Raw genomic sequence first — 22870 nt, forward strand, 5'->3', positions numbered from 1 at the left:
GCGAGTTTTTATCAATGTGTTAATGCTCAGATTCTGACACAAATACAACCAATGGCACAAGTTTAAGAAACAAGACAAGACAAGTAACTTACGAATGAACTATGAGAACAGTTAAAATGAACATTATAAAGTGGCCAAACGTTAAAAGACAGGTTTTAAAAAGGGATTTGAAGGTGTTGGGGTTGGAGCAGATTCTCATTGGGGATAAGATAAGATGAAAGGCATTGCCTGTGTCCTTGACATGGTAGAGACAGACAGTGCGTTTACATAAACGTTAATAAAAAAAAAACAAAAAAAAAACGAATTATTGCCTTAATCGGACTATAACAGGAGAACTTTAGTGCATGTAAACACGTTCTTCCGGAGTTCTCATTATCCGATTGAGACACCCAGATAATGCGATTGGAATCGGAGTTTTCAATCGGATAATGCGTGTGTGCGCATGCTCCACCACCGCTGCGCTGGCGTGTGACCCCGGAACAAAAACGTCCAAGAAAGCCGATCGTAGAAGAAGAAGAAGAAGAAGAAGAAGAAGAAGAAGAAGAAGAAGAGAAACGGAGCCGTCTGAGGGATAGCGCGGATCTTACCTGCATCAGAAGTAGCGCGAACATTATGTATAAGATTAGAAAATGTACTATTATCCGTCTGGTTGTTGTTTGAAATGCCAGTCCGCCGCATGAGCGACTCTTCTTTATTGTATCACGTAATAGGACAACCGGAAATCGGGCCGTATTAACGTGGTATTATCCCGCTGAAAAGACACGTATCGCCGCCTAGTGTGGAGGAGGAGAACAGTTATTCGATTTTCTTGCGCTGCATGTAAACTGGGACAAGGACTGTAGTGAGAAAGTTGAATTTTGAGCATAGCTCGATTAAGCTCTGTATGTAAACACACTGAAAGAAAATGCTTTGTCTCTTCCCGGTGTCCTTCAGCTCAAGACATGGGCTCCTGCATCTGAATCTACACAGCATGTGGATGGCAGAAAAAGTTAATTTTAGAGCCTCCACTAACTAGGCTAACTAGCCTAGCCATCATACTGCCTACTGCTGTTGGCTAGGCTAGTTAGCTGGTGTCATCTTGTTGGTTGCTAGGTAGTAGCTGACTGGTAGCCTGCTGGTTGGTTTTCAGTTGACATCAACATCTCTGTGTCAACAAATGAAAAGCTAATTTACCCACCTGTTGAAACTTAAGTTACTGTCAAATAAGGCGCCAAGGTTCTCACATATGGTGTGATAAAGGAGGAGAGGTGATCAAGGTTATGGGTGGTAGCAGTAGTAAGATGTGGGGGGCCAAAGAGTAAGACTTCTGTCTTGTCCTCATTTATTTGAAGGAAGTTCTGAGCCGACCAGCCTTTGATTTCATCAAAACAGTTTTTTATTCGGGTGACGTCAGTCTGACTTTGAGAATTGAGGGAGAGGTAGATTTGTGTGTCATCAGCGTAGCAATGGATGGAGATGTTGTGTGTCTTTGGATAATTTTTCCTTGCGGGAGCATGTACAGCCTGAAGAGAAGTGGTCCTAGAACTGAGACCTGAGGAACCTCTCCATGTAATACCTGTGGAGGAGGAGGAGCTACCAATGGAAACAGTGAATTGCCTGTTTGAGATATAGGAGCAGAACCAATCAAAGGCAGGACCAGAGATGCCAACACAGTGTGACAGGCGATGGAGGAGAATTTTGAGGTCTAAAAGAATAAAAATGAAGCATTTGCCAGCATCTGCAGCACAGACAAGGTCATTAGTTACCTTAAAAGAGCTGTCTCTGGAATTTTTCAAATATATTGTTCTGTGTGAAGAAGGACGGAATCTGATTAAAAACTATTATTTCTAACACATAGGATGAAAAAACGTAATTTTATTTTTACCAGATTAACTTTTTGTAGAAGTGTTTGTACTTTTACTGAAGTTCAGAGCCCTTGAAAGACTTTTTTCTCTCTGGGACTGAACTCACATGTCCTCCTCCTCATCTTGTTGTTTTGCGTCCTTTGTTTCTCCTTTCCTTTCTGCTGTTGGGTTTAACATGATAGCCGTGCTCAGGAAACGGCCGCCCTTATATTTAGTACATTCTGTCTTCAGACATCTGATCCCTTCCCTCCCCGAATCACGACTGCTTCATAGTGACGAAGTGTCCCACCTTATCTGGTCTTTAGTCTCACGGCCCTCGGCTCTTTTCAAAGCGTACGAAGGCGTCGCCCGCAAATGAGAAAAGATGTTTTCGAGCAGACGTATCGATTTCCTCCACCGACCTCTTTAGAGCTGAGACGCCCGGAGCCGTGCATGAGATTTGGTGTGAACATTGTTCAGCGTGAGAGCCTTGGGAGTGGCCTTTATCTGAGGAGAACAAAAGATGTCTCTGCAGATAGTGTGTATATATAGAGATAGATAGTTGTGGGTATCATGTCACATTTTGAGTTTGATTGTTGGAGTCAAGATGAGGCTGCTGCTTGTGTTTGTTCTGGGTCTGCTGGGTTCTGGTCTGGCTGGAGCTCGGATTGTGTCCAAATGTGCTCTGAGGGACCGGCTGGTGCAGGCGATGACCAACCTGCCGGAAAAGGCCAAGAACTCTGGACTGGTGGGGCAGAACCTGGTGGCCAAGAGTACGTACGGACTGTTTTATACTTTTTATTTACTAAATCGGGCTGTTTATGGGTTTAAAATAATTACTCGCAATTTGGACGAAATGTGAGGATTTAAGATGAGTTATTGCAGCCATAATGGAGTTTATAAGTGGCTAGTCTAGCTTTCTTTCCTTCTTTTAAACATAGTATTTATCCTTATAGGTCAGGTCACGATATATCCCCAAAAAATGATAAGGGAAGCATCAAAATCATTTGTTAACCCACTCTCATGTGAGATGAGGCATTTTCTGTTTTTATTTCTACATTATTGTTATTTTTAGTCACCATTAAGTTTCATTAGTGATATTTTCTGATGTTTTGTGTTTTATAGCAACATGACATTGTAATATTAATATATTATAATAATATTATAAGGCGGAGGCTTCAAATGTGCCTCTGTTTCATTATTATTATTATTATTATTATGTAATATTTTCTGTATATTTTTAAAAATTGTACAAAATAAAAACCTTGGAAGATGTTCCTATTTAAACCCCAACTCCTACATTAGAAGGACTTTAGAAGTTAAGAAGCTACTCAGATGAAACGTCTTTAAGAAACTCTACGAGACATTTTGGACATATGGGGTCTAATAATAATCTGAGACCAGACTAATGAGAATTTAAGACATTCAGGAGGAAAACAAATTCCCAGAAAGGATTTTAGAGAAGCTCAAAACCAACAAAAAGCAGAAAGTTGCTAAATAAAAAATGCAGGTTGCCAAATAATGTCTGAAGGAGGCTGTTAGGCTGGTAAGACAAGGAAGTACTACTACTTCACTACTGTGCTTAAGTACTAAAATGCTGTAGAGTATTAGTTTCTTTCTCCTACTTCCTACTGTTACTTCACTATATATTTTAGAATACTTTTACTCCAACACATTTTTTATGTGCTGCGTCGTTACTCGACGCCTTTATAAAAATGACACGCTCCACCCTCTGCAGCAGGACACTATGTCCAAACACACCTTTGAAGGAAGAAGTCCAACAAGCGTGGACTGTCCCTGTAGAAGAATCCTTTCTCAACATTTATTTGAGGACACATTCGTACATGTGCAGTATCTGAGGAAGTTTAGCTTAATTTCCTGTCTTAAAGTAGAAGGAGATCGTAATCCTCCTTTTCTGAAATCGTTTATCCCTGACTTTTCTGCAAATATATATATATATATATTTTTAAATATTTTTTGCAAGGGTGCATTGCTTGCAGGACACATTCAAACAACTTTCCTTCAACTTTTAATCAAACAGCAAGGAAGATTTTATACTAAATACTAAGTAGCCTGAGTGGGAGCACGCTAACATTTGGTTTTAACTATAGACTGTAAATGATAATTTTGACACATTGGCCAAACTGATGCGTGGCGCTATCTTGTAACTTTGCACCCAGCGTCTGATCAGTACAGTTTGAGGGTGGAGCCATGCTATCGATGCCCCGCCCACACTTCCTCCAGTTCCACTTCATATAATTAACACTACGCTCCGCTCTACCTCCACCAGTTATGAGGAAATGTTGGATTATACACTGAATTGTTTTTTGTTTGATAGCATCAAATAACTAAAATGAAGCTTCTCAGAAAAAAAGTTTAACTACCTGAAACCGTCCTTGAAAAACAACGCATTTGATGCGTATTTTAGTGTTTTATTTTGGCTCAAGTCCCATCCACGAACATGGAGGGGGAGGAGCTTATGACTGAGACTGCAACCTCCATCCACCGGGGGGAGCTCTAGTTGCTTTGGCTTCACTTTAGAGGAGCAGTTCATGAACCGTGGGATTGATGATGCATTGTAGAGGCTTTCATTCGCAGTTCTTATTGCTCTTTTTTGAAGACACAAAACTTAAACAAAAACTTGACACTTGAACATGTGTCAACATTATATTAACTACCTAAAATGACAGATACTTAAATTTGATTTAAATAAATAAATAAATAAAAATCATTTGACTTGTATTTTAGTGTTTTATTTTGGCTCTTGTCCCGCCCAATAACACTGAGGGGAAGGAGCTTATGACTGATATTGCAGCCTCCAGCCATCAGGGGGAGCTCTAGTTGCTTCGACTTCACTTTAGAGGAACTGTTAATGAAGAGTGAGTTTGACGGTTCATTGTAGGAGCTTTGGTTCATAATTCTTGCTCTTTTTTGAAGAAACAAAACTTATCAAAAAAAAAAAAAATTGACATTTGAACACGTGTCAACATCATATTAACTACCTAAAATGGCCACCACAGGAACTGTCATGGTATCCACTTTTTATACAGCATGAAGTTTTAACTGCTGTGCTAGATAAAGATGTAACGCTGCCCATAGTGTTCACCTTCTGGAGAACGTGAGTGTTCACAATCTGGTCCAAGCTGAACCTTTTTAGTGAGGTCATCATGGAGTCATAAATCAGAACCTCTGGTAATTGCGGACGTCTGCAGTTGATGTAGTAAAACATTTGAAGATGATTTGTTCATTTTTCTCTTCTTATACTTTCAGTTGTCTGCTACACGGAGATGGCCTCAGACTTTAATACCAGTCTGGTGACTGAGCTGACCCGTGGACAGGGCAGTGGGGAGAGTGGGGAGAGCGGGGAGAGTGGAGAGAGTGGAGGAAAACAAAGTCGGGAGAAGAGGGACACGTCCTATGCCGGCATCTTCACCCTGGCGGAGGTGGACAGCCCTTTCAGCACTGTCCGGCCCCGTACCCGAGGGAATCAGCCCGGGACGCGGCCTCCACCTCGAACCCTCCCTGTGCATCACCTCAGTCCCGTCCACAGTGACGAGGAGGAGCACAGCACAGCAAAGCCCCTCCCTCGAGAACGGCGCCACGCGAGGCCCTCCCGCCTCCCCCACAGCGGGGAGGACGACGAACCCTGCACCCTTTATGGCCTCTTCCAGTTCTGTGGAAAAGTGGTCTGCAGCGACGCCAACGACACGACGCCATCGTCAAACATCTGCGGGATGGATTGTGCCAGTGAGTTTTCAGTTTTGATCTGCAAACGTGCACGGCCTCGTGATTAACTTTGTGCTGTTCAGTCTTTGCTTTAAACTGACTGAACTTCTTGCTTTGTTTCCAGACTTGACTGATGACGACATATCGGACGACATCGGCTGCGTGTTGAAGATCCTCACCAGCCTCGTGTAAGTTCTCCCCGGTGGGAGCTCGTCATGTGGCTTATGCAGAGATGGAACTAAACTAAATATTGGACCTTTATTTGTTTATTTATTTATTAACACATATCTTTGTTGAATTGTAACGTTCGACATGTGTAACATTGTGCCCTAGCTACCACCACGTATGAATTCTAAAACAGCAATGAAAATAAATCACAAAGAAACATCAATTAACGGACGATACAACTAATAGTGACTTGAATAGAGTATGAACGTGACGTCTCAGTCAGCGAAGTCTCCATGGTTACGGCATAAAGTGACAGCATTAGGTTGAATCACAGGCAAATGGTTGAAGAGTTATCGTGTGATTGACTGAATCAAAAGAGTTAAGATTTATAAAGCAGTCAGAGATATATTTTTACAGATATCTGTCAAAGAACAGAGAAGTAAATGGATCACTGCATTATGAAGAAAAATAATAAATTCAATTAAAGTTTGTGGATGTTTGTTTTGGCGTAGTTACAGTCGACAGTAACTATTTCAGTTCCAACAATAAATAACAATAAAACAATAAACTGAATATTTGCGATCACTCCTTGTTATCCTTTTAAAACCCTATCAGATGCTACAGTATTATATGGCTAACGTTACTTCTCAGTGAAGCTCTTAGCGTTAGCATCTTTTATTTAGCTACATTTATCATTAACTAAATGACCTAAAACTAACTGAAACTAACTGAAACTGAGGCTAATCCACTTTTCTAAATCCATTCTAGTTCGTTTGGAGTCCAGTTGTCCTTAATTTGATCTGATAATCTGCATTTTTCCTGGTCCAGTTTAAATAAATCAGGGATTTGTCTCAGTCTGATCTTTACAACACATGTTTTTGTTGAAGTGTTGAAGTTGAAGTGAGCTGTTGTTGCTCATCATCTCTAAAGAGTTTGGAAGCCACAAATAATCCACAGTCAGACAGATTCAGAGCAAATGGAGGAGATTTAAGTCAGTTGTTATAATCAATGAGTCATTTTTCATTTTGTTTTTTGACCACTTCCAGATCTGGTCTCTTAAATGTGTACCTCTGCTTTACCTTGGTCGTTTGTGATGACGTTAATTAAAGATGATCTGAATTCATCCTCCACTGCTGCGTTTTTGAACTCTGACATAATTAAGCTGCTTTACGTTTATATTCACGCTCTCATTGTTTCCACAGTGACAATGGCTTCTCAGACCCCAACTGGAAGGAGCTAAGAAAAGAGTGAGTCATGATCTTTATCTGTTCTTTACCTTTACAACCCAACAGAATTTAATGAATGATTTACTGAATTTAATGTGAGGGTCACAGGGTTTTCTTTTACCTGCTGAGTGGAGCCGAGCTCATTTGAGCAAATCAGACCTGCAGTTACCCACATGTTGCTTTAAACTCTATATCATAGACTGTATAAATATGGAGGGTGAAGCCAAGGTACAGCTCCCCCTTGTGGCTGTAGGCTGCAGTACAGGTCATAAGCTCCACCCCCTCCATGTTAGTGGGCGGAACTTGGACCAAATTCAGTGTGTAATCCAACATTCCTTTGTAACTGGTGTGTAAGTGGGGATGCATCGTCCATATTTATATACAGTCTATGCTTCAAACACTAATGGACTGAATCAATGATTTCCTCTGTGTTTATCTGCAGGATCAGACTCATCTTCCAGGCACGTTGCAGAGATGTACAAGCCTCCGAATACTTTGCTGAATGCTGAATATAAAAATAATCCATTCTGCGCCACATCTATCGCTTCCACAATTAATCTCCCGTCAAATGAGTTGCCAATGACTTAGGATAATAATAAAAACCAAGCATGTTTTACCGTGTTGTTTCATTCATTGTGTCTCTACTTCGTATTCATGCGTGAAGCATTCTGATACAATAGAGAGTCGGGGGATCACAGATGGCAACGTTAGCTTTTAAACCAAAGGACCTGAGCAGATATAATGTAGATATAAGGTTGGACCAGACTCCCACATATCTGCTCTTTGCTTAGAATAAGATTAATAATGTGTCCCCTGAGTCCTAGTTGTCATCTTCACAGTGAAAGCAGCAGTTCAGCTGCTTCTCAACCGCACTAACAACACTAAATAAATACCAGAAATATATATATATATATATAAATACAAGGAGCAAGAGAAATCTGTTGAATTAAAAGCTAATAAGTGCAGTGTCTTATCTCTTAAACTTGTCTTGTCCTATCATGTCTTGTCTCTTCTTATTCAGTCTTGTCTTCGTTTCCTGTCTCTTCGCTCCTTGTTGTGTCTCGTCATGTCTTGTTTTATTCTATCTTATCTTGTCTTATCTTTTCTTTATCTATCCTGTCCTATCTCACGCTATCTTCTCCTATCTTGTCCTTGTGTTATATAATAAAACCTGTGTCGTCTTCCACATTTCATTTTAATTCATATATATTTAATACTTATGGTCTCTGACATTGTTGAGTATTTTATTTATTCTATGTTATTCTGAGATTCAGTGGCTACTATGTTGAAACTATGTTGTTGTTGTTATTCCTCACTGTGGGCACTAGAGGTCACACTATACTCTTAACAATGACTCTCCTTGACGGCAGCAAGATGCAGCCTGACACACACACGCAAAAATCTTTAAGAACAGCTCGGGGAAAACATGAAGAAGAGCACAAGGTGTTGACCTGGCTTCTAAATTCACTAGATCACCAAACTAACAACATCCTGAGACGCCCTCGAAAGGCCCATGTCCATTCTCTGATGAGTCACAAGACAAACCTATACAACATTAGGCAGGTGGTCATAATGTTATGCCTGATCGGCGTATATTATTTACTCTAACATCTTGCAGAGTCAGGAAAATAACAGTCACACAGGACAGAAACCAGAGAGCTGGTTCTTTATTGTAACATCTCAACATCTAACTTCTCAGATTATGGATCCTGTTGAGTGTCATGACATTATGTGCAGATATTTGTGGCCCACAAAATAAAGCATCTTTAAAACATCCTTTTTTTTTTTAATGAGCTTCATCAAATCCTCCTGTGTGTCCAACACACGACAAGCATCTGATTAGACTCTGTGACATCGTCTCCGACCACACAAATCGGTGGAGTCCTGAAAGTTTTTAACATAATTTATTATTCATGAAAATGTTTTGTGGACACTGGAGACAACCAGACACAGAGCAACACTGTCTGCCACTGTTACATTTGTGTCTTTTAGCTTTTTTATTTTTTTGTTCTTCAGTGGTGGGATGCTCCTCTTTCCTCACATGCGAGGCCCTGAATACGTCCAAAGTGACGTCACAGGAGCTGGTTTGTCTCCGTCACCGAAACGTTCTCTAAAGCTACAATTATGAACTAAAACAGACTAGAAATCTTCATGAAGCCGCAGAGGTGGCTATTCACCCTTTAACATTCTGCGATTCTCAACAGCGAGCCCCTAGTGGTCGGCGGTGTAATTACAAGGGGTCTATGAAAATAAAATCAAGATAAAAAAGATCATATGACAATTATAGAAATAGGATCATTTTACTTAAATGTGACTGAAGCCTTTATCTACCTGAACTACAGAGGGTAAGGATTTTTTTCTCCAATTCTGCTTCTGTAATTTACTGTATTTTATAGAGAGATGTCGCCGTCGGGTTGAATTGTTCCTGCGTGACGCAGTTAATACAAACTTAACACAACCTGCATCCATTTCAAATTTTGAGGCCCCTACTGTTTCTGTGGGTTTGCACCATAGGTCCTCAACAGGGGGCACTGCAAGAGGGGTCGCATAATCTTTGGTTGATTAGTCATTTTATATATATATATATATATATATCAAATTTACATTTCTTTAAATACACCTGAACATGAATCCAACATATTTTAGTAGAGGGATAAGGGGTTAATATTAAAAGCTTAATATTAAATGATAATAAGAATGTATATTTATAAATGCCCCCAGGCCAAGTTTAATCTAGAACGCATATATTAAATCATATATTAGATCTTGTGAAACGTCAGCAGGAAGACGTGGGAAACTCAGTAAGTGCATGTTCAGGCTAAAAAAAAACAAACAAAAAAAAAACCAGACAGACCCAACAACTTCTTCTTACTTTTTAAGTGTGTGCCAACTTTGATTACACAAGAACAAAACCACTTTGAGTTGCGATACAAACTTCAGAGTCAAGACAAAGACCATGAATGAGCTCCGACATGTTCGTGCACAGCATTGAGTTTACTTTGGGTACGTCCTAAAAAGAAGGGGGGGTGTGTTTCGCAGGAAGGCAGGAATGATTAGAGGTTAAATGGGTGTATTTTACACATGAGGTCATAAAAAAAACCAAACATTTGAATCGTAATGTTTTTTTTTCTAGTATGAACACCGTGTCACACGTAGCGACCGCTGGACTTGAGCTCAGGACACAGCTTGGCCTCCAGGTCCTCTGTCTTCATGGACTCTGCGTCCCTGGAGCTGGACAGGCTGGCCGCCCTGGTGATCTTGGTGAGCGTCTCCTCGTAGGGCGGCGGCAGGTAGACCATGACGAAGACGCCGTCCGAGCCGTCGGAGCTGGTGCTGGTGTGGCGCTCCGCGTTGCGGGTCAGGGAGGAGAGGATCTCGGCGCCGCCCTCCGCGTCCTGCAGGTCCAGGGCGATGATGTTGGCCAGGCTCAGCTTTCCGCGGGAGCGGCGGGCGTACGTCAGGCCGACGAGGAGGAGCAGCAGGAGGACGGAGGCCGCGGGGAGGATGATGTAGACGGCCAGCTCCGACCTTTTGTCCTCCCCCAGCTCCAGCTCAGTCCAGTCGTAGGCCTGGAGATCCAGGAGGAAGTTTGATTTATAAAAACATTTCACATTTTGTCGGAGCCAAATTGTGGGTGTTGTGCACATTTGTGCCAGTAGGTGTCAGTATCTTTAGACCCAGGTGCTCACACTGGGGAAACCATGCGGTTTGTTAATGTGTAGACTGGGCCAAGCAATGTCATGTGCGGCGTCTAAAATGAATCAGCATAAGGACATTTTTCCTGTTTTTTTTTTGTGTTGTTGCACTTACACCTGCACTTATAGCAGGTACGTGTACAAGCCCTTCACACCAGCATGTGCAGACAGTGACAAGGAAGCCACGAAACACACTTTTATATCACATTCACGTGTGAATCTGCACAGTTTAAACTGTGAATGCAAGTTAAACCTGTAAGGCCTGACTTAAAATAAACTTTTTGACCTGTAAACCAGCTAAATGAATGTTTAAGAACCATTTCCTCATATTTTTGCATTTCTGGAAATTTACCGAGGATGACACGAGACAATAATTACCAAGTGAACATCAAAAATGGATGAGGAATGAACTCAGGCATCGTTTTAATCTTTTAGATATAATTATACAATTGGCACTGGGGCAGTTGTATCATATGCGAAACACGTGATTTTACCACAACATAATGTATATGAAGGTATATATATCAATAATCGTAACATAAAGCGTATTCTTATCATAAACTTTTCAAAATTAGAAAAGATTTTCATGCAAAACACAACAACAAAAAACTACAGTTGGTGTTAAAGGTTGAAACACGTCATTTAACAACACGTCTCTTAGGGTTGGGCCTATAATTAGCGTAAGTTTGTAATGATTTTCCTAAAGTCACAGATGTAAAGGACTGTGTGAAAAATACTGGAATGAGGAGGGAGGTTTAATATTATATATAATAATTATTAAAAAAAATTAATCTTGTATTCTTTACTATTTCTAATACACTTGTGTTTTTAGGTTTGCCACACACATTAGGGTTTATTTAGACAAAGTATCGGATCGATATCACCGATACCAGCCTGAATTTTCCTCAGTATCGTCTCGGAAAGGAAGTCGGTATCAGACATCATGAGGTATTAACAGGTCGGCCCGTGTTCACAGGCTAAAGTCACATGTGACTCTAACGTGGACTGATCATTGTGTGACTCAGTGTGTTTGTGTTGTATGTTTCAGTTTGGTGATTATGTTTTTAATAAAACCGTGGAAAAAGATTCTCTTCCTCCTCCTGTAGGTGCTTTGTGTTACAATCCAATTATGATTGTTGCAATTCAGTAGTTTTTGTATATAATATGCCAATACTGGTATAGTTTATTATATTTTATTTTACTTTTGTCTTATTATTTATCTTTTACACGGTCCACTCTTTATTCTTGTTATTTTTCTGTCCCTATGTATCCTGTCGCAAACCGCTTCCCTCATTGTGGGACAAATAAAGGTTTTTCTATTCGTATCTATTGTAGGTGGAAGGGTCTTAAATGTTATTATGAGATGTCTGTGGAAAAATGTGTTTCAGAAGTAATAATATATATAGACACAAAGCAACAAAAAATGGTGTCTTTGAATAAAACCATGACCTTCATTAGTGGATCACTAGAAATAAAAGGACCCAAAATTCCAAATATCTTAATTTATTCATTAATGTTAATGTTTTAATGGCTTTTCTAGGATTTGCTTAGTGTTTTGGCTGCGTAAAATAATAAATTATGATAAATAATGTTTACATGAGTCAGTTTCAAGCTGATGTGCAGTGTGAAACTTTGTGTGAGTGTTCAGTGGGTATAATCTGATACAGTGGTATCACACATGTAAATCTGCCTGAAATTAGATTAAATCAAAACCTGTTGACTGAGAACATCCAGTGCTTTAATTCTTCCAGTATCGTCCTGCAGCCTGAGAGCGACTCAGTCTTTTCACAATCACCACATAGTTAAAACAAACTTTAACAAAGTGAATGAACAATAAAATGAAACGTTCCCTCTTTAACATCGCAGAAGCCTAGACTGTTTTGTGTGATCTCCTCTGAGCTGCTCATCTCACTTCACCACCTCCCACCACGATGTCCCAATTTTTTTTTTTTCCAAGCTATTAGTTAATGGTGCCTGGATGAGAAAGCACCTCTGCAGGACTAATTCTCAATCAGTCTGAGTGTCGCACCGAGCGTTGTTGTCCTAAAAGTCAGAGATTAAGCGTGAAGGAGAAAACAGCCTCGTCACTAATGCCCAGGTGTGTTCAGGCCTGTTCAGGGTGAATTCGTCCCGACTACTACGGCGGCTCAGCTTTTTAAATGTTTATTAAAAAAAAAAACGCAGAAAGATAATGAGATGATCACATCATGTTAGTTCCCTCTGAGTAGACAGGTTATCTCAGAAATAATAAACAGTGCGTGGCCCACTTTCTGCTGCATGATCATCACCTGAGCTGACATCTATGATGTGAATCTCCCGTTCCACCACATCCCAAAGGTGTTGGATTGAGATCTGGTGACTGTGGAGGCCATTGGAGTACAGTGAACTCATTGTCATGTTCAAGGAACCAGTTTGAGATGATATGAGCTTTGTGACATGGTGCATTATCCTGCTGGAAGTAGCCGTCAGAAGATGGTCCACTGTGGTCATAAAGGGATGGACATGGTCAGCAACAATACTCAGGTAGACTGTGGCATTTAAACCATGCTCAGTTTGTACTAAGGAGAAAATATCCCCCCACACCATCACATCACCAACACCAGCCTGAACCGTTGATACAAGGTAGGATGGATCCATGCTTTCATGTTGTTTAAATTCTGACCCTGACATCCGGATGTCGCAGCTGAAATCCAGACTCATCAGACCAGACAACAATCTTCTTTTTCCAATCTTCTATTGTCCAGTGTTGGTGAGCCTGTGTGAACTGTAGTCTCAGTTTCCTGTTCTTAGCTGACAGGAGTGGCCCCGGGTGTGGTCTTCTGCTGCTGTAGCCCATCTTCTTCAAGGTTCAACGTGTTGTGTGTTCAGAGATGTTATTCTACATTCCTTGGTTGTAACCAGTGGTTATTTGAGTTACTGTTGCCTTTCTATCATCTCCAACCAGTCTGTCACTCACTGGATATTTTCTCTTTTTCGGACCATTCTCTGTAAACCCTAGAGATTGTTGTGTGTGAAAATACCAGTAGATCAGCAGTTTCTGAAATACTCAGACCATCAGCCCGTCTGGCACCAACAACCAGACCACGTTCAAAGTCACTTAAATCCCTTTTCTTCTCCGTTCTGATGCTCAGTTTGAACTCCAGCAGGTTGTTTTGATCACCTCTACATGAATAAATACATTTAACTGCAGCCATGTGATCGGCTGATTAGCTATTTGTGTTAACAAGCAGTTGAACAGGTGTACCTAATAAAGTGGCCAGTGAGAGTATATTACAAATAAGAAGGTTGTGGTTTTATTAAAAGACGCCATTTTTGCTGCCGGGCTTCATGTCTATATTAATATTAAATATTATTATATGAAACCAGCACATTTTAAAAGTTGTCTAAAAGAAAGGAACTTAACGCAACACTAAACAAAAAACGATCATTCGTATTTGTTTGTGTCACCTTTTGAAACACAAAAAACAACTATTTCATGATAATATTTGGGATTGTGTGAGACTATTGTTGTTTCTTTAGTTGGATTGTGTTATATTTATCTACTTTCAGGACGTTTTGAGTCATTTTTATGTAGAAATGTGGAACACACAGAAAGTCATCAGTTAAAATCTCTGCAGAACGTCTGAACTTTTCTTTTTTTTCAATTCAGTTTTTAATCAGGTAAAACTAGGAGCCACGGCCTCGCGCAAAATTCTTCAGGCACTGGAAGTAAATGAATAAATATACGAAGTAACAATTTTATTCATTAACAAACAAGAGTGAGAACCGTTGGTCATTAAACCAGTTTCAGTTTTGTTCTTTTCACTTAGAGCGAAGCAGATTTAGTGTTTTTCCGTCTTTTCTTTTAATCTGACTACGTGATGTTGAGGTTCAGACCATCTGTTGCACGACTCTTAATTCTTCTCGTGGAGGGAAAACTGACGAAATTAAACATTCTTCAGATTATTTTGTTATTTTTAAAATGCATATGAGGCGAAACCACATGTTTGTTAAACTCTGGAGTAAGATTCACAGATTTGATCCTGAGCAGCTTCACTGTTTATTCCTTAAAACAGGTGTTGATGAAGCTGTGGAGGTACTGCATGGGGGGGGGGTCGCAAAATCCTTGGCAGGATTGGACATTTTTTGTGTGTATATATATATATATATATATGTATTTGTGCTGCTTTTGGCCCGCAGACCTCATGTTTGTCACCTTAGAGCGCACACAAATTTAAATTTCTTCACATGAACTTGGATGCAACATGTTTTAGTAAATGGGCTGTACATATTTGAAATAAAATAAATAAATCAAATGATATCAGAACCTGTGTATCATTAGAATAACTTAATATTTAATGCACGATGAAAATAATAATGTGTATTTATAAATAGCACAGGGCTACAGAACACATGTAGTAGGTAGAGGGTCCCTACTTAATCTGTCATCAGTTTGGGTTCCTTGGTCTGAAAAATGTTGAAGAGCCCTGGTTTAGAGTGTTGATGATTATTAAATGTTCATTCATACACATCTTCTGTTTCCAGGGTCCAGCATCCAGACGTTTAGTCTAAAGATGTAAAGGGAGCACGGACTAAAACTTCCTAGAGGAGACAAACGAGCCGATCGAAGCCAAGTAATGTGACGTGATCAAGAGCTTAAAAAGATAAACTCTTCGTCACGTGTGGATTTAAACGTGCGGATTTAACGTGAGGATTTAACGCACGCTCATCGATACATCTAGAACCAAAGAATCACACCGACTTTAAATATCTACGAGAAGAAGAAGAAGCAAAAACAAAGCGGCATTTTGGGAGATTACTGGGCGAACGTGTCGTGTTTAAGCTGCTGAGCCGAGCCCGAGCTCTACACACCTGCTGCTCCGGAGTCGAGGGGGATCCCGTCACCCAGTCGTACGACCCTCGGCCGGCCGGCCCGAACCTCATCCAGCTGCTGTCCAGTAGCGCCCGCATGACGCCCGGGGGATGTGTGGATGTGTGGACGGGGCGGGAGGACGGAGGAATACGCGCCGACAGTGGATGGAGATCAACTAAAGCATCCAGCTGCTGGTCCAGAGGTTGTAAACGGAGGAGATGGCCCTCTGTGTGTGTGTGTGGGGGGGTGGGGAGGGGTAGTATAGGGAGGGGCGACGGGGTAAGAAGCTGCTCACATGCTCACACATGCAGCGGAGCGGTAGGATTCAGGCCAGTGGTGGGATTTACAGATGTGCAGCTGGCCCACATCCCAGGCAGAGTGAGACCAGCGAGTGGACGTATGTATGTATGAGCAGGGGTCGCGTGTCACTGCGTGTGTTGGTTGTGGTGGTGGTGAAAGGCCGCACACGTCTCTACAACGAGCCCTCGGGCACGTGGAGCTCACACTGGAGGAGGAAACCCACTCCCACGGGCAGATGTTGATGTGTTTCTTGTGACATGTGCGTTCTTGTTCTGGTGGAGATGTGGGGACCAAACCGGTCCATGAGGTCCAAGATCAGTTAGAACCGGGTGTTTTAGTCTTTAGAAGAGTGAGTATAGCAGCACTAATATTGTGTATTCATGGGTTTCACGGTGACGTCACACCGTCTCAACGGCGCCATCTTTAGGACCGTCAGATACCGGAAGTACGCTGTCAATATGCAGTTTATCTGCTGTGCGGTCGGCTGCCATAGAACTAAGGCTAAAAATACAGGACTTACGTTTTACAATATCCCCAAAAAACAATGAAAGAAGACAGAGGTGGGTCGCTGCCATTAAAAGGCCATTTAGGACCTAGCGCCACCACCCGGTCCCGGAGAAAAATGGCCAGTCAAAGGGCAAATGCGCATCTTTCATCTTCCAAAAAACAACGCTATTTAAAGAAAACTGGTATTTTGGGTTTCGATCCCTGTTTAATTGCCCTTGAAATGCTAATTCCCCTTCAATCTGCCTTAAATTTGCCAAATGTGTCCTTTGCTGACATATACAATTTATCTAATTCATAATCCCCCCTACACCGGTACTTCACCTCAGGTTGGGTCACCGAGGCAAAACTTTATCACCTGGAGGACCAAAAAATGTTTTTGATCATTAGAAAGGTAAGTTATGTATTTATTTACTACTTTACGAGCTTTCTGGCGGATTAAAACTACCACGAACGTTACATTTGCTAGCTTGTTTTTTTTTTTTTTTTTTTTTTTAAACTAACTAGTAATTCAATCTAAATTAAACACAACGAAGTAATCTTAATTATCTGAAACAATACTGAAGCGTTGATTTATCGCGGCTATTTTTATTCTGTGACTAATATTGCGATTGTTAGCATGCTAACGCTTGGCTACGTACGTAAACATAACTTACCTGAGATGAAGTGCACAGAGTGTTCTGTGGGAGTCCAGTGATTCCTTTTAATGGCAGCGACCCACCTCTGTCTTCAGACATTGTTTCTGGGGATATTGTAAAACGTAAGTCCTGTATTTTTAGTCTTAGCTCTATCGCAGCCGACCGCACAGCAGATAAACTGCACATTGACAGCGTACTTCCGGTATCTGACGGTCCTAAAGATGGCGCCGTTGAGGCGGTGTGACGTCACCGTGAAACTCATGAATAGGTCTCCCTTGTGCCAAACATGTTAACACCAACACATTTATACGGAGTCTTTGTTTACTTGGTCGCTGTTTCTGTTATGTTAGCTACTGTTTCTGCCATCGGCTGTAACAAATGTGACAACATACTTCAGTTTACCGTGTAATTGTCCATGAATTAGCATATTTACTAACTGAAGGAATCAAATGTTAGCATTAGCTTGGTTTTCTGATACAGTGCTGTACGGGACAGTCAATATTAACATCAAACATAACATTATAAACAAAAGGAATAACATTTACTCACCAGACCAAAGTTCTCTCACCTGTAAAAGTCTGTCGGTAGTTCTCAGGATGACTATCCAGGTGCGGCTATAATAAATGGGCGGGGCTAATGAATTAACACCTGAGCTGTCACATCCAGGTTCAGAGCTCGTCGTGACACCACTGACACCAATTCACATTTTAACACCATTTAACACCATTTTAACTCACATTTGCTGTGTGTGGTTCGAGGGGAGGGGCCTCATACATACACAGTTTGGGATCTAGTGAATTTGGAATTTGTCAGGTCAACACCTTGTGATGTTCTTTACGTTTTATTTATTTATTCATTTATTTTTGCTTTGTCTTTAAGTGGTTCCCCGCTGCAGCTTCTCTCAGAAAAAACTCTCACAAACCGCTACTGAGTGGGTAACTAGCCGTGTTTCCATTACAGTTTTGAAATTTTGAGTACAATTACGTTTTGTACGTGTTTCCATTGAAAGGTTTGCTGTAACTCTCATAACATCTTATCTCATCTCCAGTGACGAGGAAACACCCAAAAAAGTGTTTCTGTTGCACTTTTCTGATAAACTTTTTATATTGATACATGCCAGTGTTGGCTGATATCTATATTATTTCATTTTATTTTATTATTATCATTATTTTGCTGCTTGTTATATTGTTGTCAGTGGTCATAATGTTGTGGCTGATAGTGCCTGTGTGTAGCTATATTACGATTGTGACATAAATAATTAGCTCAGTAACTCCAGATGTGTGAAATCCAACCACACAATCAACACTTGTTGTCTACAGTCTGATATTTGTATTCTGCCTCGTGGTGGATTCATTGCAGGCTTTTGGCAGCCATTTCCAAAATGGTTAATTATATAAATGTTGAGGAAATTTTGCAAATTGTTGAAAAGCTTTCAGTCAGAATATATTTTACATTGTTGCTGATATATCAATGTGAATATTTACTTTATCTCCATCTGAGATTGTCACCACCCAAATGTCTAAATACTGTCCATTCACGAGGATGATATGAGGATGGGTTAACAAGATCAGGGAAATAATCAAATTCATTCCATAGTGCATGAATGACCACTGCTCATGATGTACACATTAACAAAAGATGTATTAATAATGAATGAAGCTGTAGCTCATCTACATTACGAGGGTTAGGAAGAGTCAGACGTCTGCAGAAGTATCTCCACATGTGTGAAACTTAAAGCTTAAAGAGACGGGTGGACGGACACATGAGTCGTTCTCTGGCGTGTGGCGTCCTTACATTAATCCTCACGAGAGAGAAAACGCGTACCTGCAAATGGGGTTTTGATTATATGCCCATAGGACGGATTAAACATGAGATTTATTTGTACGTTTTACTGTACGGAGCGGCTGAAGTGATTGGAAGGTTCAGATCATCGTCGTTAGTGTCAGGAGAAATTATTTTTGGTGTTTTGGTTAAAAATGTTTTCTGGCCATAGGGAAGGTTAACTTTTAATGTAATGGTGCAAGAAACACCTTTACATATTATTCCACAAAATAATTATCTAAGCAGATTAGTTTAACGTAGGGTTTAAATGCATCGTGTGGCGTTTGATTAGTTATCGCAGATAAAAGTTGCTCTTTCATACATACTATTGCACTTTATTTATTCTTCCTACGTAAATGGTGTGTGTTTATAGCTGTCTGTACTTCTTGTACACTTGTACATAAGCAAATCTTGTAAATATTTTTGCTAATTTTGTTTAATTTAATTTAATATTTATTAGTTGCATTATTTTGGATATTTAATATATTTATTTTATTTTTATATTTTCTTTTTTTAAAAAATCTATATTTTATTTATTTCCATACTTTTTAATGTATTTAATTTTTAATTATTATTCTTTATATTCTTATGTACATAAGAATGTGTGTATATATATATATATATATATATAATTGTCTTATACTTATTTTGCTTTCCTCTTTACTTGTGGTTTTCTGCCTTTGTAATGTGCAACTGAGCTGCTGTTACCCAAAGTTTCCCTTGTGGATCAATAAAGTCTATGTAAGTCTGAGATGTGGAGACATGACGTAATTTAATCCAATGGGATTTGTTGTGTTGTTTCAGAAAACATTAAAATATGATGTTTTGCAGGTTTTAATGTAATTTAACAAGACTTACAATCTTCTAGTTTAATGACCCATCATCACACGATGAAATTATGTTAAATGTATTAAATATCCAACATTTAAATTTCTCATTTTTATTGTATCTAAACTTCCAGGAATCTTAAGAAACTCTGTGGACTCCACCTACCTACCTACCGACCTACCTACCTACCTACCTACCTACCTTTACCTTTACATTTAGTTCCTTTTAATTGATCAAGGTTAATCTGAACTCACCTGCTCCAGACAGATGGAATAATTGGACACATGGATTATTTCTGTCTAATCCAAAAACAACATTATTATTGTGTTGTATTGGTCTTCTGCTCCATCACATGCAGATTATGAGAGGGAGCAGACGGGATGATTATTCCATTTATTTATTGTGGTGTGAAAGGAAAAGTCATGTTTATATTGACTGGATTTGACCCATTCTCATACGAAAGTCAGTCATGGAGTTCCACAGGGTTCTGTGCTAGGACCATTCATTTTTACATTACACATCAATCAACCAATTAATCAATCAGTCAGTCAATCGTTATTCATACAGCACTATTCATACATAAAAATCTCACTCTCATCTCAACTTGTCTTATCTCATCTCATCTCATCTCATCTCATCTCATCTCATCTCATCTCATCTCATCTCATCTCATCTCATCTCATCTCATCTCATCTCATCTCATCTCATCTCATCTCATGCCATTGAATTCCAGATATTGCTCTGACTGAAAGTCTATCTAACATCTGTCTGGAGTCGACCCAGTGGGATGCTCAGTGTTTCCAGGAGGGAGGGGATCGGAGCTGGTGGGGGTGGTGGTGGTGGTGGTGGTGGTGTTGGATTTGTCGCTGCAGGATTATCGTCCTCTGTAATTACTGCTCACGTGGCGAGCTGAGTGGACAGGAAAATACGAGGGCCAGGTCTGAGCGTGCAGAAGTGGAGAGGAGGATCATGGGTAGAGAGTCCGCTGACCTGACCTGAGTGACACATTTACCTGCCAGAAACATAATGATTAAAACAAAACATACACACAAAAGCAATGTCAAAGAGAATTGTGTAAAAGGGGAGGAGCAAAGAGAATGGAGGGGCTGTGGACTTAGTTAATGTGTACAGGAGGTCTGTGAAGTTCATGATTCCTCTAAAAGAAAGACTTGTTTGAGTTTTCTTTAAGACATTTTCATCCAAGTGGTTCTTTAGATTTAAGTTCTCTTTGAATACATTTACAATGCACTACTTTCTGTCCAGGCCCAAGTCTTCGCTCTTTAAGATAATCTTGTATATAACTTACTTCATATCAGTCCGGTAGTTTCCAGAGAGAAGTTCAGGAGTTTACTGTGGGAGAAAGAAGAACAAAAATAAATTCCTGAAACATTCATATTCAGGTTTTTACACGTAACGCTCTTTTTCTCTTGTAACATTGAGAACACTTTAAACAGCTTTAGACTGTCATTCAAATTAAACCATGTGGAAAAACATAACTTGAAAAGCAGGTTTCTTGTCACTCCCCAGTGGCTGAATGCATTCGCCGCTGTGACTCACAGGTGGGTGAGTTCCTGAGTTTGTTCTAAACACTGTTACACTTTGGCTTGGAGCTGCTGTAACGAAAAGTAATTTCCCCCTGGGATCAATAAAGTCATTCTGATTCTGATTCTGAAAGGGGGCTGTCTTAAAACCAGCAAGCCTTTGGATCTGAATCAAACTTAACTGTACACAATCCTCAGTGTGTTTTCAGTTTTCAACAGCTTCATCAACAAATGTTTTAGTTTGGGCTAAAAAAGATTCCTTTTTTAACTTCTTTTTCTTTTAAAGCCTGCTTTTTTGGTGATTCTTCTACAGGGGCCATTTTGCAGACATACAGATGTAAATGTGATGTAAATCCATGAAGGAATTAATGCAAAAATAGAACCAGCCAAACAGTCTGCACGTTTCCTGCAACACAAATTTACATGAGACATAAAACGACAAACTATTTGAAAATATGAGATCACAGACAATGGAGGCATGTTTTGAATATATAAGCTTATATATTCTGCTTTTAAGTGATTTACTCAAATTTATGGCAAAATCTAGTTTTGAAATAAGATAAGATTAGATAATCCTTTAATTTATCCCACAGCGGTGTTCCCTGCAACACTGTAAAATATATTTACACAAGGCATAAAACAACAAACTAATAAACAGAGCTATGGTGAAATAGGAAAAAGCATGTGTCAATAAAAAAAAAAAGTGTGAAAAAAGGCCAAATAAAACACAGCAATAATGGATCAAACCATTGTGCGTTGTATAAGTTATATGCATTCCATTATTCGTCCATTATTTTTGTAACTTACAGCAAACATTTATTCTGTTTGCTTATATTTATCCTGGCATGTATTTTCTTATTTATTGTGTTTTTAGGTTGATTTACTCAGATCTATGTCTTTAAAATCTAGTTTCATTTATTTAGTCATTTTTGTTTGTTTGTTTTTATTGCAGAATTCCTCATGCATGTGTGTTTTCCCCTACAACACTGTAAGTGTAAAGGACTATAACTCATTACTGAGAGTATTTCATTTATTTTACATTTATTTTACGTACCAGGTTTTAGAGCTCATCATAGTACAGAAACAGCTCTGGTTAAAGTTACCAATGATCTCCTCGTGGCTTCAGATGATGGACTTGTCTCTATACTTGTCCTGCTAGATCTCAGTGCTGCATTTGACACTATTGATCACAATATACTACTACAGAGACTTGAAAGTGTGATCAAAATTATAGGAACTGCACTAGACTGGGTTGAATCATATCTGTCAGACAGATTCCAGTTTGTCCATGTAAACAACAATTTTTCTATATGTACCAAAGTAAGCTATGGAGTTCCTTTAGGGTTTTGTGCTAGGACCAATATTATTCACATTATACATGCTTCCCTTAGGCAATATTATTAGAAAGCAAGGCATTAAATTCCGTTGCTGCGCAGATGATACCCAGTTATATTTATCCATGAAACCAGATGAAACTAATCAGCTGGTTAAACTCCAAGCACCTTAAAGACATAAAGGCTCGGATGACCTGTAACTTTCTACTTTTAAACTCAGACAAAACAGAAGTCATTGTATTTGGCTCTAAAACATGTCAGAGATTCATTATCTAATCACCTACTTTTGTTGGATGGCATTGCCTGTCTCAACAGATCACTACGATCTCTAAGTGCAGGTCTACTTGTGGTTCCTAGAGTTTCTAAAAGTAGAATGGGAGGTAGAGCCTTCAGCTCCTCTCCTGTGGAACCAGC

General features: G+C 39.8%; 2 protein-coding genes across 3 annotated transcripts; one reads left to right on the top strand and one right to left on the bottom strand.

Annotated features, from left to right (window-relative positions):
- The first annotated feature begins 2386 nt into the window (after positions 1 to 2386).
- LOC125004285 lies at positions 2387 to 7559 on the top strand. Its single transcript, XM_047578784.1, has 5 exons — positions 2387 to 2596; positions 5094 to 5570; positions 5674 to 5737; positions 6920 to 6964; positions 7386 to 7559. Exons 1-5 carry the CDS (start codon positions 2431 to 2433, stop codon positions 7450 to 7452), a joined length of 819 nt encoding a protein of 272 aa, XP_047434740.1. The 5' UTR covers positions 2387 to 2430; the 3' UTR covers positions 7453 to 7559.
- A 2123-nt stretch (positions 7560 to 9682) lies between these two features.
- LOC125004334 (small integral membrane protein 28-like) lies at positions 9683 to 17139 on the bottom strand. 2 transcript variants are annotated; one of them, XM_047578868.1, is made up of 2 exons: positions 16951 to 17139; positions 9683 to 10512 (listed from the first exon to the last, which is right to left on the bottom strand). In XM_047578868.1, exons 1-2 carry the CDS (start codon positions 17116 to 17118, stop codon positions 10090 to 10092), a joined length of 591 nt encoding a protein of 196 aa, XP_047434824.1. In that variant the 5' UTR covers positions 17119 to 17139; the 3' UTR covers positions 9683 to 10089. The 2 variants fall into 2 exon arrangements, with proteins under 2 accessions (XP_047434824.1, XP_047434825.1); XM_047578869.1 differs by lacking the exon at positions 16951 to 17139 and adding an exon at positions 15490 to 16306 and having other exon boundaries at positions 9688 to 10512.
- Between the last annotated feature and the right edge of the window lie 5731 nt (positions 17140 to 22870).

The sequence above is a fragment of the Mugil cephalus genome, chromosome 2, assembly GCF_022458985.1.
Source record: "Mugil cephalus isolate CIBA_MC_2020 chromosome 2, CIBA_Mcephalus_1.1, whole genome shotgun sequence".
Taxonomy (NCBI): Eukaryota; Metazoa; Chordata; class Actinopteri; order Mugiliformes; family Mugilidae; genus Mugil; species Mugil cephalus.

Bases quoted from the DNA above. Each gene is read 5' to 3' on its own strand.
- LOC125004334 (XM_047578868.1), bottom strand. From the start codon at position 17,118: ATGTGCAGTTTATCTGCTGTGCGGTCGGCTGCGATAGAGCTAAGACTA. The intron at 10,513-16,950 runs GTAAGTTATGTT...CTGGATCTCCAG, and splicing joins CTCTGTGCACTTCATCTCAG to GCCTACGACTGGACTGAGCT.
- LOC125004285 (XM_047578784.1), top strand. From the start codon at position 2,431: ATGAGGCTGCTGCTTGTGTTTGTTCTGGGTCTGCTGGGTTCTGGTCTG. The intron at 5,571-5,673 runs GTGAGTTTTCAG...CTTTGTTTCCAG, and splicing joins CTGCGGGATGGATTGTGCCA to ACTTGACTGATGACGACATA. The intron at 5,738-6,919 runs GTAAGTTCTCCC...TTGTTTCCACAG, and splicing joins AAGATCCTCACCAGCCTCGT to TGACAATGGCTTCTCAGACC.